Raw genomic sequence first — 17,607 nt, 5'->3', positions numbered from 1 at the left:
GGGCTAAAGAATAAATCGATATCGTGTTTTTCCAACGAAGAAATGATCAAAGTATTGTAGATCTATAGGGGGTAGTCTATTTCTCGAAGATAATGAAACATTTGTCAGAGTTGTAATACTGTGATAACAGCGACAAAATGGGAGGAACTCTGGAAGTTCTGGAGTAGTAATAGTTCGAATAGCACGTTGCGGTATACCTTCTCGTACATTTATATAAGTACAGGTCGTCGATATAATAACACTCGACATTGTGCGTGTCGAAGCACACGGCATCGCCATATGCCATGCAGCATTACCGCAATTGCATGTTAATTGCGCGATAATCGATGAAAATATTGAATTCATTAAAAGAGGCGATCTTCACGAGCGACATGCTAATCTTCTGCGAGTTTATTCGTTTAAAAACGTATTAACAGATGTGAGTTCTATTTTCATGCGTTCTTTCACGTGAAAAATATGATTCAACGTCCTTGTAAACATCCTGCTTTTAGTTAGTTAGTCAGATTTTAATCGTATTTAAATCGAATGCCTTTGTAATCAATTACTGTTTTCTTGTAGCATTTCCTTTCTTAATAAGTTGATCGTATTTAAATCGTGTTACGATAAAAACATTTCAGAACAAACATTATGTTTCATGTAGCATTTAAGGACAAGTGAAGGTAAATGTATTCGGTGAAAATAATTATGACGCAGGAATAGATAGATCGAGTACTGTACATCTAAATTGATTTTACATCAGGAAATAATTTAATGATATCGTAAAATAATTATTCCCAATTATTATTATTCTTCTATAATATTATGATTGAATAATACGATGATTCCGTCTTCTCCGTAAAATAATTTATATCGATCGATCTTAAGAATCTAAACCGCTTCAAAGATCTAAAACCCTGTAACATTTTGTGTAACTGACCATGTCCCTTCTCTTATGGATTTAACACTGACAATATTCTTTTCTCGATAAATATTATTTTGAATACCTCACACTGTTTTAACGACAAATCTTTAAAAACTGCGTTTCTAAATCTATCTTACGATCTATCTAAATAATACTACGATTTCTTTCGTTCTAAATTAAGAAACACACATTCTTTTTCTTAACAAATGTGACATCGAATACTTCACGTCATTTCAGCGGTTTGATTCAAATCAAAGCATGTACATAGTTAAATAAAGACAGGAAGAAACTATATAATAGCAAAACTGCGAATATTTATGCAATTTTATACTTTTACCAATGTAACTAAAGAAATGAAACATGAATCGAAATTTATTTCATCTAATAAATATTATAATGAATACTTTATCTTTGAATGCTTCAAATATTCTTCCCCATTTCAATTTTCTATAGATGCATAGAAATTCGCTGTCTAGGACAATGCTTTTCACTATGTAACTCTACCTTATCTATAAAAATGTCTTTCCACTCACCATTGTTGGCATTGGTAGCATTCGGTGTGGTTGGCATGGTGGGACTGGGCTGTTGCGCAGGTGGAGCATCCGGGTCGCTCATAACTTGGAAAACATCTCCGATATCAGTGTGCGGTGTCTCGTTCCCTTGAATACCGCTTCGTCTGTGAAGTTGATGTAACTGCTCCATTTGAAGATGTCTGAGTGATCGAACATGTTGCAACAGAGGCAATCTGTGTCTCGCGCTGAAGCCACACAAAGCGCAATGGTACAACTTCGCTTGGGATGGTACATTGCCACTGGCCTCGAGCAGGTGACGAAGAAGTAGGGCTGCAGCCTCGTGCCTGGGTGACGCGGCATGCAGGGCCAATTTGTGAGCGCTGTTCGTGTAATAGTCGCACGCGTGACAACGTAATTGCGCGGCGCTCGTGGGCGAGGCCAGGTACTTCAACTTCCATTCGTTTCGAAGCCCGCCCTCTTTCACATGGTTTACATGCTGCAAACGTTGGAGATGCTTATCTGTCTTGCAGTGCAATTGGAAATTAGCTTTTAGGTTGGTTTTGTATGAACAAAGTTTACAAACGAAGTGGCCAGCTACGAGCGCGAGAATTTCTCCTTCTCGTGTCCTCGTTCTGTCCACAGCTAAATGGTGGCCAAGAGCTTCCAAGGAATCGGTGGCGAAATTGTTGCACACGCAGCAATGATACAATTGAGAAGGGTTAGGATCAGCCGGTTCGGGTGGTGGATCCATGCTGTCTGGTGACAAACCAACATCACCACCGAGGTTGCCCATGGCTCCCATACTAGCCATGCCACCCATAATTTCTGGTGGAAGCTGCGGTGGCAATTGACCACCCGTCATCATCTGGATCAGCAAAGCCTGATTGTAAGCCATGTCCGCGAGAGCCGCCTCCGCATGCTGAGGCTTATCCAGGCCACCCAAATGAAGTAGCTGTTCGATTTGTTGTTGATGTTGCTGTTGCGCTTGTTGATGGTGATGTTGTGCCTGTTGGTGGTGGGACTGGAGCGCGGACAGCGTCTGCATGTGCTTCACGTTCTGCTGCAGGACCAGCATATTGTGCGTATGCTTCTCGCTAGTCATGTGTATCCTTAGGTTCCGGGCGACATTCGTTTCGTAGTTGCAGACGTCACAGCGAAATGTTGGCTTCGGTTTCCCTTGGTTCCCGGTCTGACCAGCGATGTGCGGACTGTTGTTGTGTTGGTGATGAGGACTTCTCGTTGCCATTTGTGCATCCTGCGAGGACGATGGATTGTTCGCTGCCGAGCCACCGCCGCCGCCCTGCTGCAGCTCCTGCATGTTATTCAAATGTTTGTCGCTCTGCATGTGAATACTGAGATTGCCCTTGGTCGTGGTAGAATAGTTGCACACTTCGCATCTGTAGGGCTTGTAACCGCAAGTGTAAGTCTCGCCACGTGCTAACCTAGGGTGTGGCTGTCCGGCGATGCAGTAGATGCAGGAGGTTTCACTTTCGGGATGTTTCTCCTTCATGTGGATTTCCAAAGTTTCTTGGTACTTGTAGTGCCAATTGCATTTCGGACACTTGAGCGTTTTGCAAGAGTTTCTACTGTGAATTCCAGCCAGGGGTCCGCCTGGGCCCGCCAATCTGCTGCTGGCTAGAATCAGTTCGCATTTGGGGCACTCCACTCCGCTCGGTCTTCCTTGCATGTGCTCGGGGCAGACACCGATGGTCGTGCCTGTGAGAAAATTCGGTGGTTGCTGGGTCAAAGCGGCGTACGATGATGGCGAGCCTTTCGTCGACGAAGCAGGTGGCGGTGGTGACGTGTAGTGTATGGCGGAAGCGTCAGGTGCTTTGGCCCAGGAAGCGGCGCTCACCTGGGCGCCGGTCCACTGATGCTGCTGCGTTTGTTGATGATTGTACGCGAGAGGATGATTCGAATGGGAAGTGGGAGTGGTGGGTGTGCTAGGTGACGGCCTCTGTGGTTGCTGTTGTTGTTGTTGCTGGGGACTGCTCGGTACTCCGGGAGTGCTGGCAGGCGTACTGGTCGTGGTTGGTGTTTCGTGATCGGTGGACTCGGTACGCTGCTGCTGTTGTTGGTTCTGCATCTGCGCGGGCGATGGTTGCGGACAAGTGGAACTCGTCACTGGTTCGAGAAAACTGACCAACGGTTGCTTGCCTCTGCCCACGGCTTGAATGATCGCCGACGCGGTGGAATGGGAGAGTACCTGTCGCTCGTCTTCCATCAAGGTAAGCTGGTGTTCGCCCTGAGCGTGTGCCACGAAACTCTTCGCGTAGCCGAAACTGAGCTTGCATATGAAACACATTAGAATAGGTTTCACGGGTACTGAGGTTGCTAAAGAAGGTGCTGCCGCAGGTGGAGGAGGTGGTTGTTTGCTACCTTCCGCGCTTCTGTAACTTATCACCCGATAGCTGTGCATCACAGGAAGATCGGGATTGTGCTGCTGCGCCACTGAACGTTGTTGTTGTTGCTGCTGTTGCTGCTGATACGCCTGATGCGCGTACAGTCTCGAAACGTAGTACGCGCTCGCGATTTGGGGAAATACCAACGAATGAGGAACCGAAACACCGCGTCCATCTACGATGCAACCGTCAGGTAACGAGTCATCCTCGCTGAGTTCACTTTCTCCCTCGATGATGTATGCTGAACCGTCCGGATTGTAGACGATCTTCCCGTCGAACTTCTCCACATCACCTCCCGTTGGACTCGGACTAGGGCTTGGACCTTGTTGTTCTTGCTGTTGCTGTTGTTGGCTCTGCGACTGCATGGTCATAGTGGTTGTGGTAGTAGTTGTCGTTGTATCCGCGATCGGTGTAGGCGTCGGTATGGCATCGCGGGTGCAGGGTTCTGTGCCCGAGGGTGGACTGGCTGTCCGGGGGTGATGGGGCTGATGTAACGCAGCCCCTGCTGCCGGGGGGGACCCGCCCCCTCGACCCCCCTCCTCCTCCGGGCTCATCTCCTGCTTTTGCTGCGTGTACGTGGAATTTTGGAAGGGCGCGCCGTGTTGCTGCTGTCTGTGCTGATGCTGCTGATGCTGATGCTGTTGCTGCTGTTGATGGGCCGCCACCAGCTGCTGGTAGAGCTGATGTTGCCCGATCGCGGTCGACGTGTGTTGTTGCAGATGCGAGGGAGGAATGTTGTGGTTCTGAAGGTGGTACTGGGGGGGATGAGGCTCACTGGAGGGCATCACCCCAAACGTGAGGCGGGCGCCAGCCTCACATCACCTACGGCGCCTGCGCCTACACTCTCTCGACTTCCTCTTCCTCTTCTTCTCCTACCGTATGTCGCACTCCCCACCCCCTTCGTTCTCTCTCTATCCGTCCAAATCTGGTCTCCACCGCCGACAGATAATTCTTTGCTAGCTACCCCGACACAACCCCAGGTCGTACCTGTAACAAAGAATAGAATTTTATGTTTAGTAAGATATCGTCGAATTTAATTCGTTATTAAGTTTTTCTATGATATAGACAAATAACTTCTTACATTGTACCTATAAAAGTATTATTATATTAGAATATTATTAAAGTATAGATTTAGCATGTTTTATTTTCGTAATTCTAAATTGATACCAGGTGTTTGGTCCTGACCGGATGTACAAGAATCTAGCTCGCAGTCCCAACGAAGAATGATTTCGCGGAGGAACATTAGTAGATGGTCTAGTCGGTTAATCCGGGCAAACAGAGGCGGTCTAAAGGACAGTGGAAAGATAGCGAAATACGTAGAAAACGTCGGCAAGCTGCGTGTACAGAGGATCAAGGCTGCGATGCCGGGTACACAAAGCGGAAGGAGACTCGCCATGGCGACACAAGGCGTCCTATGTTCGGATTACCTGAACCCTCGTCGTGGACCCAGCTGTATTTACAACTAAGCGTCGACCAAGCTTATCTATCGATTGAATATCGACGTCCCTCTTTAACTCTCGTACAGCCGTACAACGAGAAACATAACGGAAAGAAATCAACTATCGATGAATGGTCGCTGTTGTACGATTAAAAACGCTCCTTTTCTAGCCTGTCCTAGATTCTCCCCTATTTCTAGCAATAAAGGGACAATCTCGTCATCATGGCAAACAAACGGAAACACGCATAAATCCATAAAGTCACGTATGTATCTATAAAAGCTTCTACTGTTCTATTTTGGCATTCGAATTTCGAGGACACGTAGATCTCGCGATGGCGAGGATCACCGTGAGATATCGCCTTCGGAAGTATCACTATGCCGCAGTGTCTACGTGAATTCGAGATTACACGCGTGGATTGCTCGAGGCAACGAGCATGCGTCTAATCATCCAATCCCAATTACGCGGTCTCGGTGATCGCGGTTCAAAAGACGGCCGCGAGTATTCGCAGAATCTAACGGATTAAAGGGGAGGGGGGGGGCGTAGTGTACGCGGATTTATGCGGCCGCGCGTGTGGGGGTGTATCACGGCGTGACTGAATCAGGAATCTCTCCGATCCTCGCGGAGGCTACCTAGAGAAATTCTTTTCCCCTCTTCGTCCCGCAGCAACTACCTTCTCCTCTCTCGTTCGTTCCAGACACGCCGCTGGACATCGTGATACATAGATGCATTATACGTTCTTTCTATCCTCGTCTCTCTTTCCTCGTTACTCTCAGTCTTGTTCCACGTTTTCCTATGCTATCAGCGCAGTTATAATTCCGCGGTGCAAACTCCATAATCCAGTGACCATAGGCTAGGTACCAGTTTTCTAATGCGTGAGCCGCGGCAGGCGATCATTTCCTCGGATTATCGTCGATCGATCGCCAGGCAAATCGCGGTGGTCAGCACCGTTTGTCGAGTTTTTCCGCGCCGAAACACCGCCAATTGCTAATTCCCCCTCTCCACTCCCACTCTCTCGCGATCAATTATTTCGGATTGATGCTCAATTTACGTGTTTACGTGGAAAGTGATTCGAGCACGCTGCGGGGTGTACGCTATTTATCGCGGAGTAACGTGCGTTTCTGTGAACATGACTTAATCTTATTCTACTATGCTATCTATCAATTGGTCTCGACTCGTTTGTTCCTCGTTTTGTTCATAATTTAGGAAGTTACAGCGTGGTATTTTTGCTCGTCCTGGAAATTGGTTTCCTTTGGAACGTGTACAATAGATAAGAGCGGAGTTTGAATTGGAAAAGATAAAGATTTTTACATGATGGTTGACGTGTCGTTTCTCAGACGGTTGAAACAGATATCACGGTCGTTGCGTGACCACGTTATGCCACGTTTGTACAACGTGTAACAAGCAGATAGTACGTTAATGCTCGCTTGATCAGCGAGTTGGATCTTGCTGTTAAAAAGTTGCATTCCGAACGGCTAACATGGTAACAGCGAGGGTTACAAATATTTCATAAAGATAACGTAGCTACTCTTGCGTATGAGTTATATTTTTATTTAATGACACATTTACACGACGTTATAATTTCTATTAATGTTCGAATTATGACAGAGTTGGAAAATTTCGTTCGAACGAAGCATGTGACTTTAATTTGTGAATATTATTCACAGTGATTATTTCCTTTTCATAATGCATCGCGCAATTAGAGAGGATCGACGACTGAGATATGACAGTGGTTTTTAGACATCGACTTTACTTCTTATAAATTTCCCAATCTCATTAACCAGCTACATATTTAGTGCCTTACTGCAACAACAAAATTCAGTCCAACAAAACTGTACTAAATGTCTAATTGAATAAACTGGTGTCGATTGAATCCACTTATCCGAACGTGAACTTTGATTATACAAACTATTTGTCCACGAATGAAATCATGTAAAATGAATCCGACATCTGAAATGATTTTTACAAGAATACGTAAAAATAATTCGTAAATACCATCACTCGAATAAATAAAAATATCATCGCTCTTCTCTACTTTTCATTTTACAAATTCGATCGGTCTAGCTTCTAAACAATTCGCACGATATCTAACGAAATGCCAGTGAAATGCGAAGAAATACGCGGAAAGTAGAAACCGTAACCGTTAGTACAGCAGTGTAGGTGTGTATAAGTAAAAAAATGAAACGAGCGTAATACCGTTGCCGGTTAGATTAGGGCCGGAACTGTTGTGTAACCAAAAACATCTGCCAATCTGACATCACCTGCCCCGTGTTACCTATTTCTAGTTAATTTATCATCCATTTTGGACGAAGTCAGAAATCGAAAGATGTCGAGGCTGGCTTCTCGAGCAGGGCTAGATCTCAATATAAAACTTCGCTCTTTCCTCGGACCATGGTCTTTCATTATACGATAACATCTTAACTGCTACGCCAGCATGCGAATTCTCGATGGCGCACGGTTGTTCCGCCGATTCGCGCTAATAAAGCCTCGATATCGCAGAATTTCTCGCCAAGTCGCAGGTCAGAACGCGGAATAAGCTAATTGTTTAACCGCCTGCGAGAAATTTGGTACGAGAAACAGATTGGAAACACGTCCAATTCTAGCGAGAATGATCGTCTCGATGAGTTGGCGTTTGAGCAACGTAGCGGTTTTCAAGCGAGCTTTTTTTGAAACGAACAGTAGGAAATATCGGATATTTACAGAAAAATTTGTGAATTTTTATATATAAAAGTTGAACGCGTGATTTTGAATACTTAATAATTCCAAGTTTGACTAATTTGAGTATCCGTCGATGACACTCGTTTCAATTTGACAATCCAAATAGATTAGCTCATTAAATTGCCCGTCAATCTTGAATATTCGCAAAGAAATTTGTAAATTATTTCTACGAACGCTTAATGTGTAATTTAATGTAGTTTCGAGTATTTAGAATTTCGTCGACTGATTAATTCACAGACCTCCTTAAATCTGAAAAGTTTGGAAACTAGAAAATGAGGAAATAAAAATTTCTCGATATGAAATTACGTTTACGCGAATTTTTACGTAGCGATGTCGCGTACAATTGAATAGCCACGTAAAAATTGGAACGTGTTTTAGAAAAGGCGTTTGAAAACCACTGAGGAAGGGAGGAAACGCGTCGAATGAATTTGATGGCGTGACGAACGCTGTGGATGACTACGTATTTCTAGGAGGATTCATTAAACAAAGCCGATATATCGATTCCACCTTTCCTTCAACGACACAACAAGCTGCCTCTTCCGCGAAATATTGTTGCCACTAATACGATCGATGAATTTGATTACGGCCTACCTATCGACCAGCGACGAAGGTTGCTCGAACTTGTAGCAAAGTCAGAGTAATTTTCGTCCGTCTAATAACAGATACGATATCACAACGATTGACGCAACTCGTTGGTAAAATCGTGTTTCTTTCAAATTAAACAATTTACGTTTACAGAAATTCGATATTTCGCGTAATAAGCTAAATTGCAATTTTACAAAAATGTATATAACATTTAGTTAGTTAAACGTTTTCTCTACGAAGTATTTTTTAAATTACGAATTGAAAGATATATACAGCTGCAAATGACACGTTGTTGCTCGCGTGTGATTGTAATTCTTTATAATAAAAAGCTTCGAATATCGTAAAAGATACGGCGTGACATACGTGAAACAATTTTCGTGTCAAACGCACGTTTAAACGGTTCTGAAATAAAGACATAAAACCTCCTTTTAAAATTCATGCAAAGAGAACTATTCCTATAATCCTATCTACTCACGAGCGCACTGCTAAAATACGGAAACAGTTACGTAGATTCATATCTTTTACGTTATTTGAGGTTTCCATGGGATTTCACTGGTGATACCATACCTGCAACCTCCCAGGTATAAGTGGTATCCTTTCAAAATATTCTTTCAACGTTCCACTATCATCCCGGGCAACTTCATCAGAGATTCCAACAGGCACAAAATCACCGATCTCTATCTCCGAACCACGTTCCAGTAACATGTGAAAGATCTAAGATATTTCCGACGTATAATCACGTTCTAATTGATGGGACGATGAATTAATCTTGGAATCGTAAGGATTTTTATCTCGTCCAATAAGATATTTCATAATTTTAGGTGCAAAGAGAAAAGTTTTAGAATAAGTTTAAAAATATAAATAACAATACAAATATAATATTTATGATATGACGTGATATTTAAGATATAATATTTCGCAAAAGTTAAATATGGCGTAGTATATTTCAATCTAGATTTGCCAATGTGTTAACTAAACTGACGAGACGCGACGTAAGTTACTCCGAAGAATTATAATCACATCTGAACGGAAAGTCTCCACTATCCGTGTGAAACGAAAGAATCGCGTCGATTCCGTGTTCCGTGGACGACCCTTCACGCGGAAAGACAATCGGTGGACGCCAAAATGCGAAACGAGCAAATAATACGCGGAATATAATCGTCGCTCGGGAGAAAGTGGAGAATGAGCACAGGTGGTTGATGAGTTCGCACTCAATGACGGAAGGGGAAGAGAACACGAACTCTTGAAAACCGACTAAGTATAAGAGAGAAAGAGAGAGAGAGAGAGAGAAAGAAAGAGAAAGAAAGAGAGAGAGAGAGAAAGAGAGAGAGTTAAACATTCGGGGAACGACCGCGAATTCGAGGCAGCAGGGCTTTTGTTTGTCGCGCCGTTTCACCGGAAACCGAACCGATATGCGCGTCTCATCACGCGAAAGTCCCTTTTGTGTCGGTCCGACGGTAGGTAGGAAGAATCGAAGGGACCCTACGGGGCCCACATGACGATCGGTCGCGCGTTTCGACCAGGCACGAAATACGCAAGATGCGCGCAATTATGGCTACCCAATTATCTCGTACGCGTCTCGTTATTTATTGAATATCGTGCCTGCTTATTTCTCAGGCGAGTTTGCGTGCCACCGCGAGAGGGGAAGACCGGGGGCCCTTCTCGCTTCTTCTGCGAGCTTCCGCGCGGAAATTCAATGGACAGAAAAGGTGGAGCGTGAGCGGTGCGCGCGTGCGTTAACGCGGAACGTCTGTCTGGAATTAAAGGCCGCGAATTAAGAAAAGTTGCGAACAAAAGCTATGATTATAAGGTATTGCGGTTAGGAAACAGACAGGTAGAAACGTCCGTCGAATGTTACGTTCGACGTCAGAAGTTTGAGATTTTTATGCTTAAGTGTCATACTTATCATTATCGTTATTATCAAGAGCGAGGCTTCCGGGTGTAAACCGTTTCCTTTTCAGGAATATATTCCCATGATTCACGAGTATATTCTACTAGCCACTCGCTGTAGCTTCGTCAAAGGTTCACACGTTTGACTCCACCAATTTGACGATCGGCTTTTAATTCGATGATACGGACAAGTGTCGAATATCGTTTCGTCGAATATCGAAGATTATCGACGTAATGGATGAAACACTTTTCCGATCTCTACGAAGTATACATACAGCTGTTCCGAATATCTCGCAATTTCTATATACATCTCCAGATTTGTTTCAGATTTAACCAATGTAATCATCATTGGGTTTCATAATAGCGCGAATGAAATTTCAAAATGTTTCGTGTAACACGTATACCTAAGAATAACGTGTCTACAAGTATTGAAATACTTTCGTGAGCCTGTATACACCTATTCCACGAATCGAATAAAGCGTTTATTCCACGCCCACTCTTCTAAATATTCTTACGAACCAGAGCACATTTCCTACGGCAACGTTCGTTATTTATGCAGATTTAAGAGGCAACGTTGAGAAATCCTAGCAAAATACGGCTTGGAATCCGTTTAACGATATCGATCGTTAAACGCAACACTTGGCGACTCTCGATCAAACCTCGTGCACCTTTCATTATTGTCGTTATTACACCGGCCGCTTTCAGTTTGCTACGCGCGTACCAACGCGCCGATAAGACCTATCGAATGCTTGAAACGCAAGCTCGAGCAACACGAGACGCGTTGCACGAACGCGGAACGCATCCACGCGAGACGATCGTCGTTGCTCGATAAAACTTCGTTCTGGTTCCCTCGACGAACTGCCAATTAACGTCGCGAACTATTTTAACGGAGCGACCACGATTTCCGGACGTCGTATAGACGGCATGGACGTTCTTCGATTTTCCTAGTGGAATCTTTGAAACACGTTAAGCCGTTTATAATTACGAGACCATAATTTTATCCAGATTATTTTATGATAGCGAAAGGTGGAGCGTGTAGTTACGGTGGGCGATGAATGTTGATTATGCGGAGTTATAAGGGAAATTATGGACGTGGTTGGATTGAGTTTATGTTGCTGGTAATATAAATAGAGAAACGACTGCGCGTTCTATATGAATATTCGATCGGTTAGAATCATTAATCGTGTTTTTATGATTTTAGTTAGTTGGAGGAATAATCTACACGAACGTATTGTTAGGAAATTTAGAAACCAGGGCGAATATGGAGTTTAACGTTAGAATATCTCTCAACGTACCTAAATACGAGACAAATAAATCTAATTGAAACGATATGATGAAAATAAAATTCATATATGTATACATATATAGACACATACATAGCACACCAAGATTTTTCATTGGAAAAATCTGCCAATGTCCCTGAACGAAACTTTCGAACCTACCGCCAAAGTAGCACATGCGATGAAAGAACGAAGAAATGCATGGAGAAACACGAAGAAATTGCTACGATCAATTGTAGCAACTACGAGAAAAATACCCTAACTGAAATGCCCGTGACTGGGACGCGCGTCGAAATGATTAACCAGCTACGAGCCTAGCGAGCATCCAATTATCATGAAAGTTACCCATCAAACGTTTACGATCCAGCAACGGAATCCCCGTAACATCTAAAACTATCCAGCAGCCAATAATCCCATCATTGAAGTCATTTTCCGACTCTGTTCGACTGCGAGATCACGAATCGATCTGTTGAACCCTATCTTACAGACTCTCGCGGCCGACTACATTGGTCGACGACGAGGACGATGGAGAAAGAGAAGAAAAAAAAAAAAGAAAAGAAAAGAAAGCAAGACGAAGCCTCGCGAGCGTTAGTCGATTAATCAATGATTTTCCAATTGCTTCATCCAAAGAGGAACAGAGAAGAAACTGCGGTGTGGCATTCGCGATGGCCGATTCGCGGTTGTAGCAGAGCAAGATGCCTCCTCGGGCGAACGCTAAACGACCGGCGATCGAGAAGAGGGGCAAACATGGCGGAGGGGAGAGGATGAACGCGAAGGAACGGGGGGTGGAACGACGAAGAGGAGAACGATGGGAGAGAACCACTACGAGAGGCTTTCGAAGACAACGGTAATAAGTGAAGGGCAGAGCGCGAGCACGAAGGAGGCACGCGTAATTTACGTGCAACATGGATTCGGGCGGCGTTTAATCCGCCGGACGAGCTGGCGATTATGAAGTTAGGTTGGGTTAGGTGGTGAACGCAAGCAGGGCCTCTTTGTGATATCAATTAAGTATGATTTGCCCCCTCCGAGCTATGCGCGCTTCCATCTCTCTCCTCCCTTTCTATCCTTTACGTTTTCTCGTCTTCTTCTTCTTCGTTCTTCCTCTTCATCTTCTCTGGTTCGCTGCTCTGTTACCCCCGCGGGGTAACCCAGAGTTTAACCCATTCCCTTATAATTTCCTTCCAATGCACCGTGAGAAACTCGACCGTAACACGCACGCGCACGCACGTGTAAGAAAGATAGGATTATTCGAGTCACCTAAGCTTCGACATCTTAAAATTCAACCGTAAACTTTCTACCTTGTGTGATATTATCAGAGACTATTGGTCCTTGATATCGTGTAACGAAGGAATGACAAACTGTTACGTATTTTAGATTCAGTAGAGTAAGACACGAAAAGGAAAAAATCATTCGAATAATCCTATAGTAAGGTTAACTAGAGGTCGATCAGGAGATATTGTATAAAAACTAATAAAATAAAGAACGAAATAACTCACAGAGTTATAGTAATCAAAACTAAGGTATTCACATTGATGGAACAAATTTTCCTTTGCACGAGACGTTAGATGATCGTTGCGATGATCACGATAGGTTTGATCGTTTATTACTCCACAAGATACGACATTGAATAGTTCATTTTCAAATGTAAATTGTTTAAAAATTCTATATAACCGAATTTAACGAATTACAGAACAAATTGCTTACCTTGACTCAAATAACCCTATCTTACTCTATCATTCGCGCCCGACTTCGCATGACTCGATCTCCTCCGTCATAATTGTTACGTTTCATCGAATTTTCGTCGTCCGCTAGCGAGTAAACCGAACCCACGACCAATCCGGTTCAGACTCAAATCCACCAATTAACCCCGTTAACGTCTCTCGCCCCCGCAATTAAGTTCTGATCCTGAATATAAGAGAAGCAGATTCCCGCGAGTTGTATGCGCGTTTCTCTCGGCGAGATCACGGATCGTAGGCGGAACTGAAGGATAAAGAGCAACACGGAGAGCCGCCACGATCCTCGAAACGCCACCTCCTGTCGATATGCTCCCGATAAGGTCGCGTGGGTCGATTGTAATTTCGAATTAGTCGGCCTGTCGGTTTTATCGTGCACGCCGCGTTTCGTGTTTCTTTGGATGTTTTATTAATACCGGTGTCGAGATAAGCCCCGGTTAGGCAGATTTCTCTCCGACGAGGTTCCAGATTGTAAAAATAGACACCTATGCTAATTTCGTGTTCGTGGATGCTGATGGAAAATGCTCGATTGATGTGGCGTCGGGAATGTGAAATTGAATTGACCAAACTATGACAATTGTTAGCGGAGTAAGTAGCTAAGTAGATGGCTGATACGATAAGGTATCGCGGTTTAATCTATACGAGCAATTATATCTGGAATTATTTTCTATATTTAAGCTGGATATATCTATTTCTGTACTTTGAGGAATCTTATCTATGAACAGTAATGTTTGGACGATGATGTCTCTGGGATTTTAAGGGAATCTCCGTATTTTGTTAACAGAAGATGTGCATTTTTGTTTTATAGATTCTAGTCGACGGTAACAAACAGAGAGCGTATTTTCACAAAGTTATAAATCAGACATGTCGTCGCCGATCTTACTATGCGAACTTCCTTCAAGAGTTCATTTATAAAACATTTGTGACTTATCTACATTTTAATTTAAATTTCAAACTAAAACAGTTACTTTTAAAAGCTCCGTAAACTTTTCCAACGTTCAAAACATGTCGCTATCAATCTTTGTACAAAATACCACGACACGAGGTTTCTAGAAAGTACATATAAAATTTACCTAAGATATTAAACAGATTATTAAAACGTTGTTACTGTCTCCTGTAATTGTATATTTTCCTAACCAAAGGCCATGTTAATTCGACCAAAAACATTCGAGAGTTTCTAGTAATTTTCAAGAACGAAACATCTCAAACCTATCGTTCCGAGTTCGGTAATTCTAGCAAAAGATTGGCAAGACACTTTTTCATATATGCTTCGTCAAAGAACCGCTGGGAACGAAATATCTCTTCCAAAAATCTATTCTATCTACGTCAAGCCTTTCATTGTCGATACCATCTCTTCTTAACCATCTGTAAAGCAAAAGAAAAAAACTCACCTACTTCTACATTCTCTTTGAAATCACCCCGTAACGAAGCAGAACCTTTCACCTAACCATCCTCTGGAGGATACCCGCAATCCGCGATTCGAAAACCAAAGCGACGTCGTGGGCTCGGTTGTAAAAGGGGGACGGGAGAACCATTCGCTCGGTCTGGCTTCGTCGTCGAGCGTCGATAGGAAATGCTTTTTGCTGTGACGTCGAGGCCGCGCCGGCAACAACGGCCGGCAGGGGTGGCTAATGACAAAATCAATGCGACATAATTAGACATGGCGGCTAGCTAGCTTGGCAGCGATCCGCGTGTGTACGTCGATGCACGGCGAGCATTTACGTGCGCGTAACAGTGTGGTAGCGCGCGCGCCGGGAATTATTGTAAAAACATCCCTTAATGTGATCGATACGGCTTCGTCGACGTAGCTTCACGACTTGGAACCATCGTTGTCGTCGTCATCGTCGTCGTCGCCGTCCTGTACCGTTCGAATCTCAATGAAGACGATCAGGTGGTTTGCTGGCGTTTAAATTTCGGAAACGGAAGATCCGGCAGTGCGAGGATCCGGCCTGGCCCTGGACGTAATTCATCGAGATGGATTTTTTATCGGGTCGAAGACGCGAGCCGTTCTCTCATCGGCGGCCGCCAGCACGAGCGGATGACCCTGATTGGGTTTGGAGCCGGTTCGAGGTGGCGCGCTAATGATCTCTGTTAGCGGACGCCTCGCACACCGAGAGAAACGGCTCTCCTCTTTGATTTATGATCAACGCCGGATTTCGGCGAATCGGTAATAAGGATCCGAGTCTCTCCCTCCACGTTCTCTGTGTACATTGCACGCCGATTCGCATTTCGTGGCCGCCGAATAAGTCCACGCTGTTGCCTGCACGCGACCAATTTTTATGGTTTCACCGGTGTTACCGTTTCGATACTGATTGCACGGCGAACGTAAAGTCGGTGTACTTTGTGTTTCTGTGGGCCTCAGTTTGATATACACAAGCTCGCGCATTTGGAATACTCTGATGTATGGGTATTTAATCGAGATCCATCTCTGCCGCATAAAGCATTTGAACGAACGAATAAAGAATCCAATATAATACAAAGTTATTTACTGTCCAACGTATAGAATCAGTGTCATAATTGCAACATATTGAATACTATATGGAGTCTTGTATGTTCGTTGGAATTCTTTCAAATAAGGACTACCAAAGGAATCGTTAACTTGGAAGATAACCATACTTTGATATTCCCATTATTTCGTGGTAGAGCGACGAAAACAATCGATTACCGTTACACCTCGCAGACACGAGTTGTAGAAAGTCGTAGACAGATAGAACTCGTTAAATAGTACAACGTTCCCCTCGACTAATTTTCTCAATCTTCGCTCGGCAAAGAAAAGTTATAGTCCGTCCCAGTTTCTGGAATTACCATGTAAGGCAATGATCAAAATAATTGACGGTTCGTTTATTCCATCACCCGACCAATACTTTGTAACTTACTCATACAATTGCAAACAGTAAACATACTTAATGATTCTTTTACTTTCATTCTTTTTTACTTTGTCTCGTCAACTATTTGTCGAATGTTTTCAAAAGGAACCACAGGGATCATTTTTGTAGTGATTTCTCGATGATAAACGATCTTATAGTTTGATAGAAGAAAGACAGTAACGTTAAAAAAAAATTCGTGCCAAATGTTACGAATACGTGGCAGAGAATCGGAAGCATAATTTTTTTCCCAGAACGAGTAAAGTACAAGCCGCGACATGCCGCTTCGACCATGCCATCGTCCGCTTCGATTTCAAGCGAATCCGTAGGTGGAAGAGCTTCGTACGCTCGTATGTAGAGCTAATTATATTCTCGAACAAAGGGTTGCTTCGATGACGCACATGTAAGGTCAGAAGTGAACTTTGATGAGCAGCTCTACACATCCGGTCAACGATATGTGCATAAGACGGATAGAACAAGGAGAAGGACAAAGAAAAAAAAGAGAAGGAAATGAAAAAGCGACTGATCGATAGAATTTCGAAGTCGTTCTTCTCTGCTCGTCCTCTGTCGATGAAAGAAACAACCTGCTCAGAGATATAAGACTTTTAACAACAAATGACAAATCCATGAAAGTTTGTAAAACAAACGAATATCTCCTGAGAAAGTTGAAATCAATATTTTTGATATAAATAATTTTCAAGACAATCACATTTGATAAAATGATAGTTTCGATAGTATGTTATTTATTGATACGAATATCGACTATGAATTTATAGCTCGTCTCAAAAATCGATTTGTCTCTAATTGATTTTCAGCTGGTTCTTGCTGGTTTACTAAAATTACTAGAAAGTGGGGCTGCTCGTTATTGCGGCAGCCCTCTCAATTTGCATAAACACTCGAGGTCTAACGATCATGAAAAAATCCTGAGTCCATTACTATTTGTCATTCGATCGGTAAAATCTCGAAGTCATTCGTCGCTCTTGGTCTTTTTTACTTGATCGTCTGGTTTCATGATCGTGAAAAAATCCTGTGTTTTCAAGGACTCGGTTGAAATCGATGATAGGAAGCGCCTTTATAGAACGCTGGAAATACACGTCGCGGCTACTCGTGCGTGTCCGCAAATTGATTTAAATGCTCCACGCCTATATCTGTCTGAAGCCGTGGGATCGCTTCGCAAGTCAACGGGCAGATCCATCAACGCCGGTGTGGTAACGCGAGCACCGTGTACCGCGGCAATTACAAAAATAATCTCGCAGCAAATAATATCGAACCGGTCGCTACAGCGA

The 17,607-nt window shown here is 43.5% G+C and overlaps 1 protein-coding gene across 3 annotated transcripts in view; it reads right to left on the bottom strand.

Moving 5' to 3' along the window:
• The window catches only part of LOC117231471 (zinc finger homeobox protein 3-like), a 288,298-nt gene that overhangs the window by 9,974 nt on the left and 260,717 nt on the right, over window positions 1-17,607 (bottom strand). For all 3 annotated transcript variants that reach the window (XM_033489938.1, XM_033489937.1, XM_033489939.1), the window contains one exon: window positions 1,435-4,802. In XM_033489938.1, the coding sequence (XP_033345829.1) occupies window positions 1,435-4,600 (3,166 nt within the window). In that variant the 5' untranslated portion in view covers window positions 4,601-4,802. The remainder of the gene's footprint in view (window positions 1-1,434; window positions 4,803-17,607) is intronic.

Source organism: Bombus vosnesenskii, unplaced genomic scaffold (genome assembly GCF_011952255.1).
Source record: "Bombus vosnesenskii isolate JDL3184/JDL3185 unplaced genomic scaffold, Bvos_JDL3184-5_v1.1 scf7180000013272, whole genome shotgun sequence".
Taxonomy (NCBI): domain Eukaryota; kingdom Metazoa; phylum Arthropoda; class Insecta; order Hymenoptera; family Apidae; genus Bombus; species Bombus vosnesenskii.
This window is presented reverse-complemented; position numbering and strand designations above follow the sequence as displayed.